The following is a 16198-nucleotide window of genomic DNA, read 5'->3' as shown; positions in this document are numbered from 1 at the left end:
AGAAACATGCATGGAAAACATCCTGCTGTGGGTATTGCCTGTATGTTTACAATTTTTGGTAGAATTCCTTTCTGTTTAATACTTTAGTCTTTTGTTTGGTTAATTTATTTTTCTGAAGCTGTAAATGGTATTTTAATATAAAGTAATTATGTAGTGTAAATGTACATTTGGAAATTTTCTGTTCATATTATATTATATCTTGGAGTATTCTGGCTTATCTTACATAAGTTAGCAAATAAATGTATTACTGAGGAGCCTTACTTTACAATGTAAATACACTGGACCTTTCTCTTCAGGTTGGGATAAACATTCATATGGTTACCATGGGGATGATGGACATTCATTTTGTTCTTCTGGAACCGGACAACCTTATGGACCAACTTTTACAACTGGCGATGTCATTGGCTGTTGTGTTAACCTTATCAACAACACCTGCTTTTACACCAAGAATGGACATAGTTTAGGTACTGAGAACGATGTATGCAAAATAACTTTTGCCATGGTAGTCATGTTTATTATGTGATTCTCCTTTGTATTTATCTCTAGAGATTGTTTCTTTAAGAAATAAGACTTACATTCTGTGAAGGCAGCTTTCTATAAATATGTATAAGATTGATGATAGAAATAATCCCTGAGATATTTATTCTGACAATAGGAATGCAAAGTACTTCGCTTTAATAAAATTTTTCTGGATTAAAACATTGTATAATATGATCTAGTTCTCTAGGTAAAGGTATTACGATGATCAGAAACATGTGGAGAGAAGTGTCCAAGCACAGAAAATTAAGGGTATTGACCTAGAAAGACTGCTTAGCCTGGTGTCTAGAGGATAGTGGATAGTTCATAGTTAAAGAAATAAAACTAAGAAGAAATGATAGTGCTTCTCTAAAGCTATAGCTAAAACTCCCTATTGTCTAAGATTCCTTGGAACATAGTCACAATTGTGTTTGTGACTGCTTTCCTGTATAGAGTTGATAGTGGTAACAAAGACTGTGTTCTGGAAAGCAGGTGCTTTACAGGAAAAGTTTGCATGTCTCTGGTCTGGATAGTAGCATCTAGAAGATACATTGCTACTATGGGTTTATTCAGTTATGTTTCTCAAATGGGGCAATTTTACCCAAAACATTTCAGTTTCTGTCTCATATAGGGCTTTAAAAATGTATATATTTGATTGCCACATTAAAAAGGGAGAAGCATTTCAGTATATAGGTAGACTTAGTTTGCATTTTTAACTTTATTGACTATCATTTCATCATATTTCAGAAACCTTGGCAAACCAGGAAATTACAAATAGAGAACCTGCCACAGCTTAATCCTTTTATTTCTCAGATCTGAATTATTGTCTGATAAGAGCATTCTTTTTTCATTTGAGGGAGTTGGGTGGGTATCCTGCCTCTGCTTCATATAATAGCACATCAGCATGCACAGAACAACATAAATTGGGCTTTAACTATTATTTATGTTTATTTATAAAACCATTTTATTATTAACTGTTTTATTTTTTCTTCAAGGAGTTGTACAAGGGATTTAAATTTCGTATGTCTGTTACTATGTACAATGCATCTTGATCAGTATTACTTCTTCCATCATTCTCCCCTCTTTCTATCCTTTACATCTCACATATTCAGAAAATGTGTGTGTGTGCTAAAGGGGCATCTTTTTATGGTCTGAATCATAGATTGTGAAAGCTGAGTCTGGTAACTTCTGTGAGACTAACCTGGAATTTATTAAGTTTTTGATAAAGTGAAAACTTCAGTAATGACTGATGAGAATTTTTTTTTTTTTTAATTTTTTTTTTTGGGTCCGGTCATGGGGCCTGAACTCTGGCCTGGGCACTGTCCCTCAGCTCTTCAGTTCAGGGCTAGCACTCTACCACTTGGGCCACAGCACCATTTCCGGCTTTTTTCTTTTTGCATATGTGGTGCTGAGGAATCGAACCCAGGGCCTTGAGCATGCAAGGCAGGCGCTCTACCACTGAGCCACCTTCCCAGCCCCAGATGAGAATTTTTGCTAAAACAGTATAAATTTAGAATATTCTATTGTAGAATTCTAAAACATCTAAATTTAGAATGTATCTTTGAGAAAAGTAATTAGGCTATATTACAAAAAGATAAAAATAGTATACAGTCATTTTGTTAAAATACTGTGTTTTCTATATTTAGTTTCCTGAAAATTTTCAGAGTGAAGTTTGCTCACAGTTTGGTTTATGGTTACTTTGCTTATTTATTTTTGCCAGTCCCGGGGTTTGAATTCAGGGCTTGGATGCTGTCCTTGAGCCTCCTTGTGCTCAAGGCTGTCACTCTACTACTTGAGCCACAGTGCCACTTCTGGCCTTTTGTGAGTAATTTATTGGAGATGAGAGTCTCACAGACTTTCCTGCTTGGGCTTTCTTTAAACCCTGTTCCTCCATCTCAGCTTCCTGAGTAGCTAGGATTACAGGTGTGAGCAGTTGGTGCTCAGCCCTTATGGTTACTTTAAATGAAACTAAATGTAACAGAATTCTTCATGCATCTAGACAAGCACTCTATCACTAAGCCACCTTCCCAGCCCCCACTAGTTTTAAATGATTAAATTCTAGAGTTACGAGAGTGATGAAGATTAGAAAAATAATTTTAGTTTTGTTTTCTTTTGACAAATTAAATTGAATTTACTAGTTTGTAAAAGTCATAAAAGAAAGGCTTTACTAAACTTGAAAACATTACTTTTATATTTAAACACATATACAAGTTGAGTATATAGATGTGCAGAATTACCTTAAGGATAGAACCCAAGCCTAAACACAAAATTGTTCATAGTTCATGTATACCTCTACTCAGAACCTAAAGTAATTGATACGATGTTTTAGTATACCTTTGTTTTGAGTGGGATCCTAACATGGATCAGATGGGAGTCTTAACATTTGTGGCCTCAAGCTGGTGTTCCAAGAGTTTTTGCTTTCAGATATTCAGATGAGGGATGTTGTTTAACTGCTTAAAATTTATATTTAGTATCTTTTAACTTTGTTGTTTAGTAAGTAGAGTCAGGAGTTTATGTTCAAGCTGTCTTCAATGCTGAAGGTGCTGGTGCTTGTGCTGGGTGGTTTTTTAATGTAAAGACTGGAAGAATTGAGTGATTCACTGTGTGTCCTCATCACTCTCATAACTCTAGAATTTAATCATTTAAAACTAGTGGAGGCTGGGAAGGTGGCTTAGTGGTAGAGTGCTTGTCTAGCATTCATGAAGCCCTGAGTTTTATTCCTCAGTACAACATAAACGGGGCGGGGGCGGGGGGGGTGGGGGGGGGGGGAGAGAAGAAGCCAGAAGTGGAGCTGTGGCTCAAGTGGTAAAGTGCTAGCCTTCAGCACAAGAGAAGCTCAGGGACAAAGCTCAAGCCCTGAGTTCAAGCCCTAGGACCAGAAAAAAAAGAAATTAGCGACTCATTTCAAAAAGGTACTTGTTTATTATTCTCAGTCAAGTGATATATTTGGATACTTAAAGGGAGATTATTGAACCATCGCTTTGGGTGCCAGTAGACTTACTCCAATAGTATTGCTCTAGTTCTGTTGTAACAGGTTTTTGTTCAAATGATCAGGATGTTCCAGAGCAATTCTCTCTCTCTTTTTTTTGTTTTTAGTCGGTCGTGGGGCTTAAACTCTGGGCTTGGACTCTGTCCCTGTGCTTTTCAGCTCAAGGCGAGCTCTCTACCCCTTGAGCCACAGCGCCACTTCCCAGAGAAATTCTCAATGGGAAAATCTTTATCTTTTGTAGGAGGTCTTGATTTTTTTTCTGCAGTAGCCAATAATTATTTTAAAATATCTAAGAAATAATTTTTTTTAAGGAACAAGTACTATACCTGTCCTTATTTAATCTTTTAAAACAAAATGTCTTCTTTTCCTTCCACCTACAGTTACTTTAAAGCTAGTTTAGGTAAGTTGACAAAGGTGGGTAATAGCACAGTTTGAGGATAAGAAAATCATGCAACGATTTTGCAAGCAGTTTTTTTATGTGTTCCTCTTGTAGCTTTTAAGATAAATCTAAAACCATTAAAAAAAAAATCCTGGAGGTAATGGTAGCCTCTCAGAAATAAAATGTGTATGTGACCTACAAAGCTGCTATCTTCAGTGGGACAGCATTCACCCAGATAGCCATTAGTGTTACTGAGAAAAATCAGTTCTGTTTTTTTTTTAAATATTTAAGCTTCAATTTTTGTTTCTTCTGATATTTTTATCCTTTCTGTTTAGTTACATATATTCAGCTTGTCACTATTATTTGCTTTTGAAAAACAGCTTCTAATGCCATTCTGTTTTCCTTTTTAGGTATTGCTTTCACCGACTTACCGGTAAGACATCACTTTTTAAAGCAGTTTTTTTTTTTTTTTTCCTTTTTTGATTAAGAGAACTGTATAAAGAAAGTAGAACTGGAGAGTGCTGTAATGCTAGATACTTGGGAGACTGAGATTAGAGGATTGTAGTTGAGTTCAGCATAGGCAAAACATTTGCAAAAACCTCGTCTCAAACAATTAACAAAATAAAACAAAACTGGGTACAGTGGTGCAGAAGCAGATAGTTAAGAGGATTCGGGTCCACGTCAGTCCAGGCAAAAATTGAGATCCTATTAGAATAACCTGAGCAAGCCAGGCACTGGTGGCTTATACCTGTTATCCTAGCTACTCAAAAGGCAGAAATCACCTAAGGATCCTGGTTTAAAGTCAGCCAGGGCAAAGAGATCTATGAGACTCTTATTTATCTCCATTAGCCATCAAAGCCAGATGTAGAGCTGTGGCTCAAATAGTAGACTACTAGTCTTGAGCAAAAAAAGATCAGTGACAGTGCCCAGGCCCTGCATTTAAGACCCAGAATTGACACAAAAAACAAGCAAAAAGGGATGAGATGTGTTTCACCTATATACTGCCCACTCCTTGAAAAAAAAAAAAGAAAAAGTAGACCTGGGCTATTTAAAACACAGTTGTATTCGTATTGTTTATGTGCCACATGCCATATGTAGAATAAAGATCTTTATTACTTGGTGTGGACCTTAAGAATTAAGAAGTTTAGCTTCAGATTGCACTGGATCCTGCTGCACACAAGTAAATCAGAATTATCTAAAACAGTGATTTTGTTTTAGAGATTGAACTCCAGACCTTGCATGTGACTGCTATACCCTGACCCCTAAAATAGTTTTATTTTCACTGTGCATTCAAAATGTGTTTCTTTGGCAAATGACTTTGTAACAATTCTTGTTTGTCTAGTATGTATTTAGGCCTGCCAAGTGTCAGGTTTTGTGCTTAGATTTATCATTTGAAAGACCAGGTAGTAAAGATTTCTGTTCTTTTGTAGTTTACAGTATCCCAGCTAGGAACATGAAGAGTAGTACAAGAAAAAACCAAAAACAGTAAATTATAATGTATTTTAAAAGATTTTAAGTATTTATGAAAGAAGGAACAAATATGGCATGGAAGTCCCAAAAGCAGGACACTGTTGGTAAGCTGCTCATTTTCATTCAGAGCACAACTTGAGTTGCTGGATGCAGGTAGGGAGTTGGGAGTTAGCTAATGAGTAGATGTGTAGAGCATGAGTGTTCCAAGAGATGGGAAGTTAGAGGTGTTGGAGCACAGCGTGCCTGCTTTATTTGAAAAAAAGTGAAAGTGTGGTGACCATTACCAGAGCAAGAGTGTCGTGACTCTCATAGAGGTTTGATTTTAGATACCTTATTTACCAAATCACTGTTAGTTGCAGGGTACATGATACTCACATTAAGGGGAAAAAATAAGCCATGACACTATCTTTAATCATTTATAGAGTTTCTATACTTATTGAATGGTCTCTGGTTATTTAAACATAGGTCTTAAATGAGTATCTTTTCTTGAAATACAGTGTAAATTAAGGTATTCCCTAAAATCAATCATATTTAGAGTCCAGCCTGTTACACTACTTGTTTCAAGTTGATATTTGTGGTTTCTCTGAATGATAGTATCTTCTATGACACCAAGAATACTTTAGAGTTCTCTATTATGTCTTTGTAATTCTCTTCTAAGCAGCTGGCTACATTGTGCATATTGATGCTGTCATTTTCTTACCATTACAAGATGATATTAATCAAATGTTTGCTTTTTACTTTTTTTTTTTAAATCAAGATTCTGATACGCCTCTCAGTTTTTCTTAAGAGGCTTGTAGACAAAAGATCAGAGGTTGCAGTTATACTGCTGTTCCATTAGAAAAAAGCAAAGTACCAAAGTCTTAGCGAGTTAGTTCTGCACAGCACCTGAACCATATGATATAATTGCCATTGATTATATAATGCATTTCAGTTTCTAAGATGTTTTCTGAGATGTTTCTGAGAGTAGACAACACATTTATATACTGGTACTCCTTAAGAAAATCAAAATTGGGCTGGGAAGTTGGCTCAGTGGTAGAGCGCTTGCCTTGCATGCCTGAGGCCCTGGGTTCGATTCCTCAGCACCACACAAGCAAAAAGAAAAAAAGCCGGAAGTGGCGCTGTGGCTCAAGTGGTAGAGCACTAGCCTTGAGCTGAAGAGCTGAGGGACAGCGCTCAGGCCCAGAGTTCAGGCCCCACAACCGGACCCCCCCCCCCCCCCAAAAAAAAAAAATCAAAATTATATTGGAAAATAACTTACAAAGTTAGAGTACATAGATCAGAAGTGTTCACTAAGACATTATTTAATAAGCTCTAAGCAATGATGGAACAAATAATCATCATCTTTTGGAAGAAAACATAAGTTCCTAGCTGACAGTCATCTTTTGAGTAGAGCATTTGTGATTAGCAGACTAATAAGTGTAGAAGCTCGAAGGTAAATTGGTAGGTATATTGTACTATCAAACAGATATTGATTAAAAAAAATTGAGTTGGCTATAGGACTTCAGCCCCCCCTTCTCTCTCCTTCTCTCTCTCTCTCTTTTTCTTGGCACTAACCATGGCTAACTGACTTGTCAGAATGAGCCATGTTACTGTTATTATGCATTGCCCTTTTGGTAAATAGAGCAATGATCATTTGGGAAAGGTCTGGTTGTAAACATGTCTGTTTCTGCTCCAGCTTCTAGTTATTTTCTGGCCCACTTTTGAATCATCTGTTGTTTTTCTTGTCTATGATGATCCATGGTGATGTGCAAGTTTGTTCTTATGATGGCTCAGGTGGTTATAGAGGTGGTTATAGATTTCCTTTTATAGTATTTCTAGTTTTTCATTTATATGACTATAATACCTTCTGGGACTTCCACATGCTACATCTTTTTCCCTTAAAGGAGTCAGAAAGGAAGTATCTGTGTGTTCTGTACTGGAGACTTCACATAAGCATTGAATCCTGGGCAGGTATAGTTGCAGGAAAGCCAGTTTACTTAGATTGTATTGCACCATTCAGGTGCAATTCATAGTGTGTTTTTACAGCTCTAAAATCCTTAAATCATTTTAAAAATAGATTTTTCCCCTCCCAACTCACCTCACTGGTTTGAGAAATACTTTATTAAGCCAATTTCATTTGGGATCCATTAATATATTCCTTCTGTTGCAGTAATATTCACATTTAAATTATGCTATTCCACTCTGGAAATATTTCATAAATGAATTACTCGCTTTCATTTTCTTTAGAAGATATATTTTAAATATAACAAAATTATATTGCTAATTATGAATTCTTATATCACTTTTTGAACAGTGTCTAGATTGGAGATATTTTTAGTGCAGAAATGTTTTCTTGTTCTTTTCATTAAGATTTAAACTAATAGGCAAGAACAATGATCTCTAGTTTATGGGAAAACCATTATTTCCTATATTTCTATAATCTAGATACATGCTATCACATGAAACCTCATGTTGTGTAATTCATTTAGGCAAAATGGTTAGAATATGAAAAATCTGTCAGACCATGATCTCAGCTGCACAGGAGGGATGAGTAGTAGAATCTGAGTCATCCCCATCTTATCTGAAAAATAAAGCAAAAAGGACCGAGGCCCTGGGTGAGTTAAGTGACAGAATGCCTACCTGCAAGCACAGAGGCCTGAGTTCAAATCCCAGCACCAGCAGAAAATAAAACAACAAAAGCTTCTTGTTTTTCATTTACATTCTAAAAAAAGGGGGTGAAATCTCTTTCCCTGTGTTTGTTGTCATCTTTCCTTTTTTGTGCAGGTTGTCTACATTTCCATTGGGAGTTTTAAGGTGTGTGTGCAGTACAGATCGACCCAGGACCTTGCTCATGGTGCACTAGGCAGGTGCTCTACCATACTCTGTCTCACAGCTGGTTGAACTAGTCATTTTTGACGGAATAGAACTTTCTATTGATTTCTTTATTGTCTTTGTCCTTCCATACTTAAAATAACTATCTTGTAATTTTGCAGTGAGTTTTAATGGAAACTGTGGGTCTCAGTTTTTACCTTAGTGAAATGGAGAGATTGTATTAAAAGCAACTTAAGTATTTCATCTGCTTTGTCATAAAATTCCTTGACCTTATTTCTGCTGATTACTGATAATCAGTCTGTTTTCATACATGGCTTTACCATTTATTTCCAAAATCCACTGGAGCTTCTCATTTTTTATATTTTGACAGTATTTATGTTTTGTGTTTTGCTTTTGTCAGTAAGTAGTAGGAAGGCAAGTGCTCTACCATTGAGCCAGACCTCTAGCTATTTGTGTTGCTATTTTCTAGGTAGAGTTTCCTTTTATGTTCTGGCTAGCCTAGGCTATGAACCTACTGCTTGTGCTTTTCAATGTTGGAGATGACAGATGTGCCACAGTGTGCATCTATTGGTTGGGGTCTTTAGGCTTCGATTTTGTCCAGGTTGGCCTTAACCCTTGATCCTGATCCCTCCTCCTAAGTAGCTAGGATTATAGTAGCTAGGATTAAGCCACTGCTCAGTTATTTATTTTATTTCCAGTTTGATTTATTTCTCATTTGTGTTGTTTAACAGTTGTTTTTAGATATATCCTCTTTTCTGCTGTGAAATCTAATATCTCATTCAGGTACAAGTTATCCTCTTTTAATCTTTATACCTTGTTAAAGCAAAGAAATAAGCTGCAAATACAAAGACTGAAGATATGGTAGGAATTCCGGTTTTAGGAACAAAAATTGCATCTGAAAACAGATTTGTCTTCTAATTCTGTCTCTGCCATTTAGCAGAATAACAATGGGCAAGTTATTTAGTCCCTTATTCTCAAAATTTCTTTCTCTTTGTATATTAATAATAGTACCTCACAAGATTATTGATTATAAATAATTAGATCTTGGCATTTAGTAAACAGTAATACAATTTCCTTTTAGACTTAACATTTAATTAGCGATAGAGCCAAAAGAAGGATTCTTTGGATATTTAAAGCTACTTCCTTTATACTTGATTGTTTAGCTTTGAGGTCTTGGAGTATACATTAAGCATTTCTAAGTTTGACTGTTCAAATTTATTTTTTTTCCTTTGAAGTACATACATCCAACTTTTGTGTGGGTGTGGGTGTGGGTGGTACTGGAGTTTGCACTCAGTGTTGCTAAGCAGGCGCTACTTAGCTAATCCCCAGCTCTCGAGTTTTTGTTTTTATTGGGAGGATTCCCACTATGGCACTGGCATTATGTCCTGTATGTAGTTCCTATCTCCTTCATATAAAGAGCTCTCCCAAATATACAGGTAAATGAAAGTAGTATATTTAAATTAGTACCTGCTTGTGGAAAGGAATCTACTTTTATGAGAAGAGAACTAGCTTTAAGTGTGCACTGTGTTTTATATAAAAGCTGAGCCTGCCAGGCTCTAGTGACTCATGATTACAATCCTTGAGATCAGAGGATCACAGTCTGAAGCTAGCCTGTACAGAAAAGTCTGTGAGAGGTAAGAATCTGACTCTTACCCCTAATTAACCACCAAAATTTGGAGATAGAGATGTGGCTCAAGAAGTAGCATGCCAGCCTTGAATAAAAAGCTAAGCAATAACACCCTAGGCTCTAAATTTAAGCTCTTTTGACACACATACACACAAAGCTGAGCTAAATCCAAATTAAGTATTTATTTTTGGATCTCTGTAACTACTGTATATGTATATTCTTAAGGGGATGAATTACATTTTTACATATTAGAAATATGTCATGTGGATATAAATGTCACCATGGTTATAATATAAGGTAGTCTATGAGAAAGTGAAATAGCTTCATTTAAAATTTATTTTATGGGCTGGGAAGGTGGCTCAGTGGTAGAGTGCTTGCCTTGCATGCCTGAGGCCCTGGGTTCGATTGCTCAGCACCACATAAGCAAAAAGAAGAAAGCCGAAAAGTGGCGTTGTGGCTCAAGTGGTAGAGCGCTAGCCTTGAGCTGAAGAGCTGAGGGACAACACCCAGGCCTGGAGTTCAGGCCCAAAGACCGGACCCAAAAAAAATAGAAAAAAAAATTATTTTATCAAACATGTACTTGATATCATTTGTTTTCTTCTGTCAATATTTTGGTTAAGGGTTTTAAATGATCATGAAATAAATTTATAGTTCTGTTCTTTCGAAGATAGTAGTAAGAGGATAAAGAAGTCTTTCTTATAAAATGGTTAGATGTTCAGTGCAATATGTTGTCTTACAGCCAAATTTGTATCCTACTGTGGGGCTTCAGACACCTGGAGAAGTGGTTGATGCCAATTTTGGGCAACATCCCTTTGTATTTGATATAGAAGACTACATGCGTGAATGGAGAACCAAAATACAGGCACAGATAGACCGCTTTCCTATTGGAGACCGGGAAGGAGAATGGCAGACCATGATACAAAAGTAAGAGTGGAGAACTTTAGACATAACTCTCACACATTGAGTTTTTTTAATAAAACATGTTTCTGTCTTAATTTGATGAAGGAAAAAAAGTGACACTTGGTCACATAGGCTAGGGTAGTTCATTTTTTGCCCTTCCATAGCATCTAGTGATTTTGATAGGTTTTATAATTCACCCTTTAATAGTGTTGATACAAAAATTAGATTCAGAGGGATAACCTAGATTTTGTAATTCAGGATCTCTGCTTTTGGGGACTACGCTTGGCTATGTTCAGCAGTAGTTCTGGAGGAAAAGAACTATTGTTTGATTCCTACTCTTACCATCCACATGTACTAGAGTATATACATGATGTATACATTTTTCATAATTCCATTAAATTTTTCTATTTGGTTGACTCTAACGATACCAATTATTTTCAGGTTACTGGAATACCTTTTTTTTTTTTTTTGCGAACTATTTATCATTTATATTCAGGAAGATTATAATTGCCCTGATTCTAAATAGAAATATCTAACTATGATTTAATAATCTCCATGTGCTAGAATGGATTGCAGCATTTTATTAATGGTCTAAAAGTGATTTCCACAGAAACAGGATAGTAATAGAAGAAAGACTGTAGTCTTATTTCTATAACCAGCAACTTATCTTCTTCCTTTTTTTTTTTTTAATTGCTACTATGAATGCTCAGGAGGCCCATTCTAAAAGCTTTCCTTTGTTTTAATTCGAACAATAGAAATGAAAACTGCAAAATGAAAACTGCGAGGCCCACACCTATAATCCTAACTACTCCAGAGGCTTAGATCTGAGGATCATGATTTGAAGGGCAGGAAAGCCATGAGAGTATTTTCTCCGATAAACTACTAAAAAAGCCAAGTGGAAGAGCACTAGCCTTGAGCAAAAGAAGGTCTGGGACACTACCTAGAGCCTGAATTCAAGCCCCAGGACCTGCACAGAAGAAAGGAAAACGATGAAAACATTTTTCTTAGAAAGCAGTGTCATTGCCTTCTTTCCCCTAGTTGTCCCTTTAGTGAGTTGGCTCTCACCATTTTCTAACTGGCTCTAGTAGTATCAGGCAGAGGCAGAATTTAACAGAATTTAACATCATGGATTTGTGAGGGCAATGTTGTTAGATTACTAGTTTTTCTGAATGTGTTTAGTGGATAGATATAAGTACATGGTTTAAACACTTGAAAATGTCTTTAAAAATATACTTGTTCACTGGGCACCAGTGGCTCACACTTGTAACCCTAGCTATTCGGGAGGCTAAAATCTTATCTGAGGATCAAAGTGAAGTCAGCTTAGACAGGAAAATGTGTAGATAAGATATATCTCCAGCAAACTACCAAAAAGCCACAAGTGGAGTGTCTGTGGCAAAAGTGGTAGAGTGCTTTCCTGAAGAAGTTCAGAGACAGCACTCAGACACTGGGTTCAAGCCCTAGGACCAGCAAAAACAAATAAATACATATACTTGTTGTCTTAGAAGATTGTAAGTCATGACTAATTAGTTTCCTGATTAAAACAACAGCAATCGATTTGGATAGGAAGACTGATCCCTCTCTGATAGGACAGTTCTCTCTCTGAGTTTACTATTTGCTTTTCACACCTTTGATGCCATTTAACAAGAAAAGGAAAGTGATTGAACTCTGGAACAATGAGAGTTGATCAGTTATTTTAAAAATGTAACTTACACAATGCCAAGATATTACCTGTATTTCATGTAATTAAAGTGAAATATGGGTTATGGTTACGAGGATTGAATAATGGGAAAATTTATAGGAAGGGGCCTGTGTGTGAGATAATAGGAGAACCAAGAATCAAAGAAAGTGTTGTTTAATGCCCTTGATTTTACTGGAATATTCATTTAGAGTAGTGTGTATATTTGCAGTTAATATTTTGGAATATACATTACTAGAACAAAACATTTTTCAGCTTGAGAATTTGTTACTAAAGCCATATTTTTTTAAGAGAATAGATTTGTGATACAAAGAAGCCTTACTGACAAAAATTGTAGTGCCAAGCTTATGTTCTCTTGACTAAAACATGTGTTTCTTTTTTTAATTTTAAGAATGGTTTCATCGTATTTAGTTCACCATGGGTACTGTGCCACAGCAGAGGCCTTTGCCAGATCTACAGACCAGACCGTTCTAGAAGAATTAGCTTCTATCAAGAATAGACAAAGTAAGGACACGGTGTATGTGGCTAATACTTGTTCTCAAATTATAGGTTTGGTTACTGTAACAATTAGAAATTTTCTTTTCTTTTTTTTTTTTTTGGGGGGGGGGGGGTCCGGTCATGGAGCCTGAACTCTGGGCCTGGGCGCTGTCCCTCAGCTCTTCAGCTCAAGGCTAGCACTCTACCACTTGAGCCACAGCGCCACTTCCGGCTTATGTGGTGCTGAGGAATCAAACCCAGGGTCTCAGGCATGCAAGGCAAGCACTCCACCACTGAGCCACCTTCCCAGCCCCAGAAATTTTATTTTCTTTAAATAATTTAAACATGTTTAGACTAGGATGTGGGTACTAGTGGGAAAGGGGATGGATAAATAGGGAAGGAGGTCAAATACAATCAGAATAATCTGAGTACATATGTGAAAATGGAACAAGGAAACTATGAGTCTGGTTTGGGAAGGGAAGTGAAAGGAGAAAATAATAGATAGGATGACAAATCAAGATGCATTGTATTCGTACATGGGCATATTAAAATGGAACACCTTGTAATTAATTGATAGTAATAATGGTAATAAAGCAAATTGCAATAACTCCAATTTTTTCAAATATATCATTCAAATCATTTCGGAGTACCTGTGAAATTTATTTTCATACGCATTTTTAAGATTAACTTTTAACCATTGGCTTTGACTGTTAGAATTCTAAATGTAAAGATAATTTTTGATAACTTTTTAAAGAAGTATCTTACTATTTAAACATTCATGAAGTAAACACAAAATTTTTTTTAATTGTAAAGTCTTAAGGCGATGGTGGAGAATAATATGGGAAAGAAATTTAGAGATCTCGGAATGTGAGTTGTGATATAAATTTAATATTGATTTTAAGTATTTTTAGCTTGGATCCTAATATTGTCCTGTTCTTTTGTTGTTTAGTCTTTAAATACATTTTTATTATTATTTTTTGGGGGGGGGGTCCGGTCGTGGGGCCTGAACTCTGGGCCTGGGTGCTGTCCCTCAGCTTTTCAGCTCAAGGCTAGTGCTCTACCACTTGAGCCACAGCACCACTTCTGGCTTTTTTCTTTTTGCTTATGTGGTGCTGAGGAATCGAACCCAGGGCCTCAGGCATGCAAGGCAAGCGCTCTACCACTGAGCCACCTTCCAGCCCTAAATACATTTTTATTGTCTTTTAAGCAGTTGTATAAAGGTGTTACGATTCTACAAAGCAGTTTATGAATACAATGCATTTGATCACTGTCACCCTTTTATCATTCTCTTGTATGCCCTGTTTTAACCAAGACAAGTGAGCCTGAAAACTAACTGGTCCACCTGCTAAAGTAAGACCTGGTAATCATCAGGGCAAGTAGATAGAGAACAGGGATGAAAGCCAAACAAGTGGACTAAATCATAGAGTTGAAAGCAATCTTTTTTATAGGTGAAATTGCTATAATGACTCTGATTATATTTGTATGTAGCAAATTGTGTGTTTGCCTTTTTCTTTGTGTTAGTACTCTCTAGCAACAGGTACTCATTTTTTTATCCTCGTTTCTAATTCAGCAAATGTTTGACACACAGTGAACACTCAATTACTATTTGTTAAATTTAGATCTTTTGAAAAGGCAACAAGATCAAAAAGTCCAGTAAGACAATTCAACGCCCCCCCTCTCTCCCCTCCCTCCCATCCCTCCCTCCCTCCATCCCTAGTCCTGGGGCTTGAATTCTGGGCCTAGGTATTTTCCCTGAACTTAAGAAGCTCAAGGTGAGTACTCTGCCACTTGAGCCACAGTACCACTTCTGGTTTTCTGGTGGTTAATTGGAGATAAAGAGTCTCACAGTTTCCTGCCCAGACTGGCTTTGAACTACAATTCTTAGATCTCAGCCTTCTGATTACAGGTGTGAGCCATCAGCGCCCAGCCTCAAATATTTTTTCTTTAAAAAAATGTAGTCTCCTAAATTTATTGTTCGAAACTTTGTGTGTTCATTCATTGATTTTCTAGTGCTGGGGATTGAATTCAGAGCCTTCTGTATGCTTAGGCAAGTGCTCTGCCACTGAGCCACATCCCTAGCTGTTTGAAACATCAATACTATTTAGGTGTTTTTCTTGTATTACTTGTATGTTAGTTTGTGAAAGTACTCTTTCTTTCTTTCTTTCTTCCTTTTTTGCCAGTATTGGGGCCTGAACTCTGGGCCTGGTGCTGTCCCTCAGCTCTTCAGCTCAAGGCTAGCACTCTACCACTTGAGCCACAGCACCTCTTCCAGCCTTTTCTGCTTATGTGGTACTGAGAAATTGAACCCAAGGCCTCATGCATGCACTGCAAATACTCTACCACTGAGCCACCTTCCCAGCCCTGTACTCTTTTTTTTTTTTTTTTCTAAGAATGTATTTTAAGGATTTTTTTCTAACTTTGAGGAGCCATTACGTTTCAGTTTGTGCTTTTGTAGAAGTTAATGATTTGCTTTCTTTTTCTGACTAGGAATTCAGAAATTGGTGTTAGCAGGAAGAATGGGAGAAGCCATTGAAACTACCCAACAGTTATACCCAAGTTTACTTGAAAGAAATCCTAATCTCCTTTTTACATTAAAGTGAGTTTAATATAATGTGGTTTCATATATTGCACATATTTGTTCAATGTTATAGTAACTTTAATGCTTTCATGGTTTTAATTTTGTTTTATCTTGTTTTAAATATTTACATATAATTTTATAATAGTAACAGGTTGTAAATACTTTGAGGCTGGGAGTATAGCTCAGTAGTAGAGCATATGCTTTTTGCATGTATAAGGAAGGCCCTGGGTTCCATCCCCAGCACCAAAATAAAAAATGAGAAAACTTACAAGGTGAGGATTTTATTTCTACTCCTGAACAGTATTCTATAGTAATTCTGCTTTAGCATACTTAAAAATTGTAGAGTATAATGATCAGTGATCCCTCACTATTGCAGGAGATATATTCCAGAGACCCCTGCGATAGGTGAAAATCTGCAAAGTAGCAGCATTACATATATGGTAGGTTCACTTATTGCCACTCCGTGAATTTTCACCTATTGCAGGGGTCTCTGGAACCTAACTCCTGTGATAGGTGAGAGATCACTATTTATGATTTTTTAAAAAACTTGCAGTACAGTGTAGCTGCAATATAGCGAGGGCAACTGTACACATAAAATTTATCTTTTTTTTTTTTTTTTTTTTTTTTTTGGTCGGTTGTGGGGCTTGAACTCTGGGCCTGAGTGCTGTCCCTCAGCTCTTCAGCTCAAGGCGAGTGCTCTACCACTTGAGCCATAGCGCCACTTCCGGGTTTTTTTCTAGTGGTTTATTGGAGAT

The 16198-nt window shown here is 36.7% G+C and overlaps 1 protein-coding gene across 1 annotated transcript in view; it reads left to right on the top strand.

The window, feature by feature from the left end:
* Ranbp9 (RAN binding protein 9) overlaps positions 1–16198 on the top strand; it is a 79996-nt gene that overhangs the window by 47081 nt on the left and 16717 nt on the right. The window contains exons 4-8 of the mRNA XM_042678515.1: positions 297–464; positions 4295–4317; positions 10532–10716; positions 12780–12892; positions 15353–15461. Coding sequence (XP_042534449.1) covers positions 297–464; positions 4295–4317; positions 10532–10716; positions 12780–12892; positions 15353–15461 — 598 coding nt within the window. The remainder of the gene's footprint in view (positions 1–296; positions 465–4294; positions 4318–10531; positions 10717–12779; positions 12893–15352; positions 15462–16198) is intronic.

Source organism: Dipodomys spectabilis, unplaced genomic scaffold (assembly GCF_019054845.1).
Source record: "Dipodomys spectabilis isolate Male_0828 unplaced genomic scaffold, ASM1905484v1 ptg000045l, whole genome shotgun sequence".
NCBI lineage: Eukaryota > Metazoa > Chordata > Mammalia > Rodentia > Heteromyidae > Dipodomys > Dipodomys spectabilis.
This window is presented reverse-complemented; position numbering and strand designations above follow the sequence as displayed.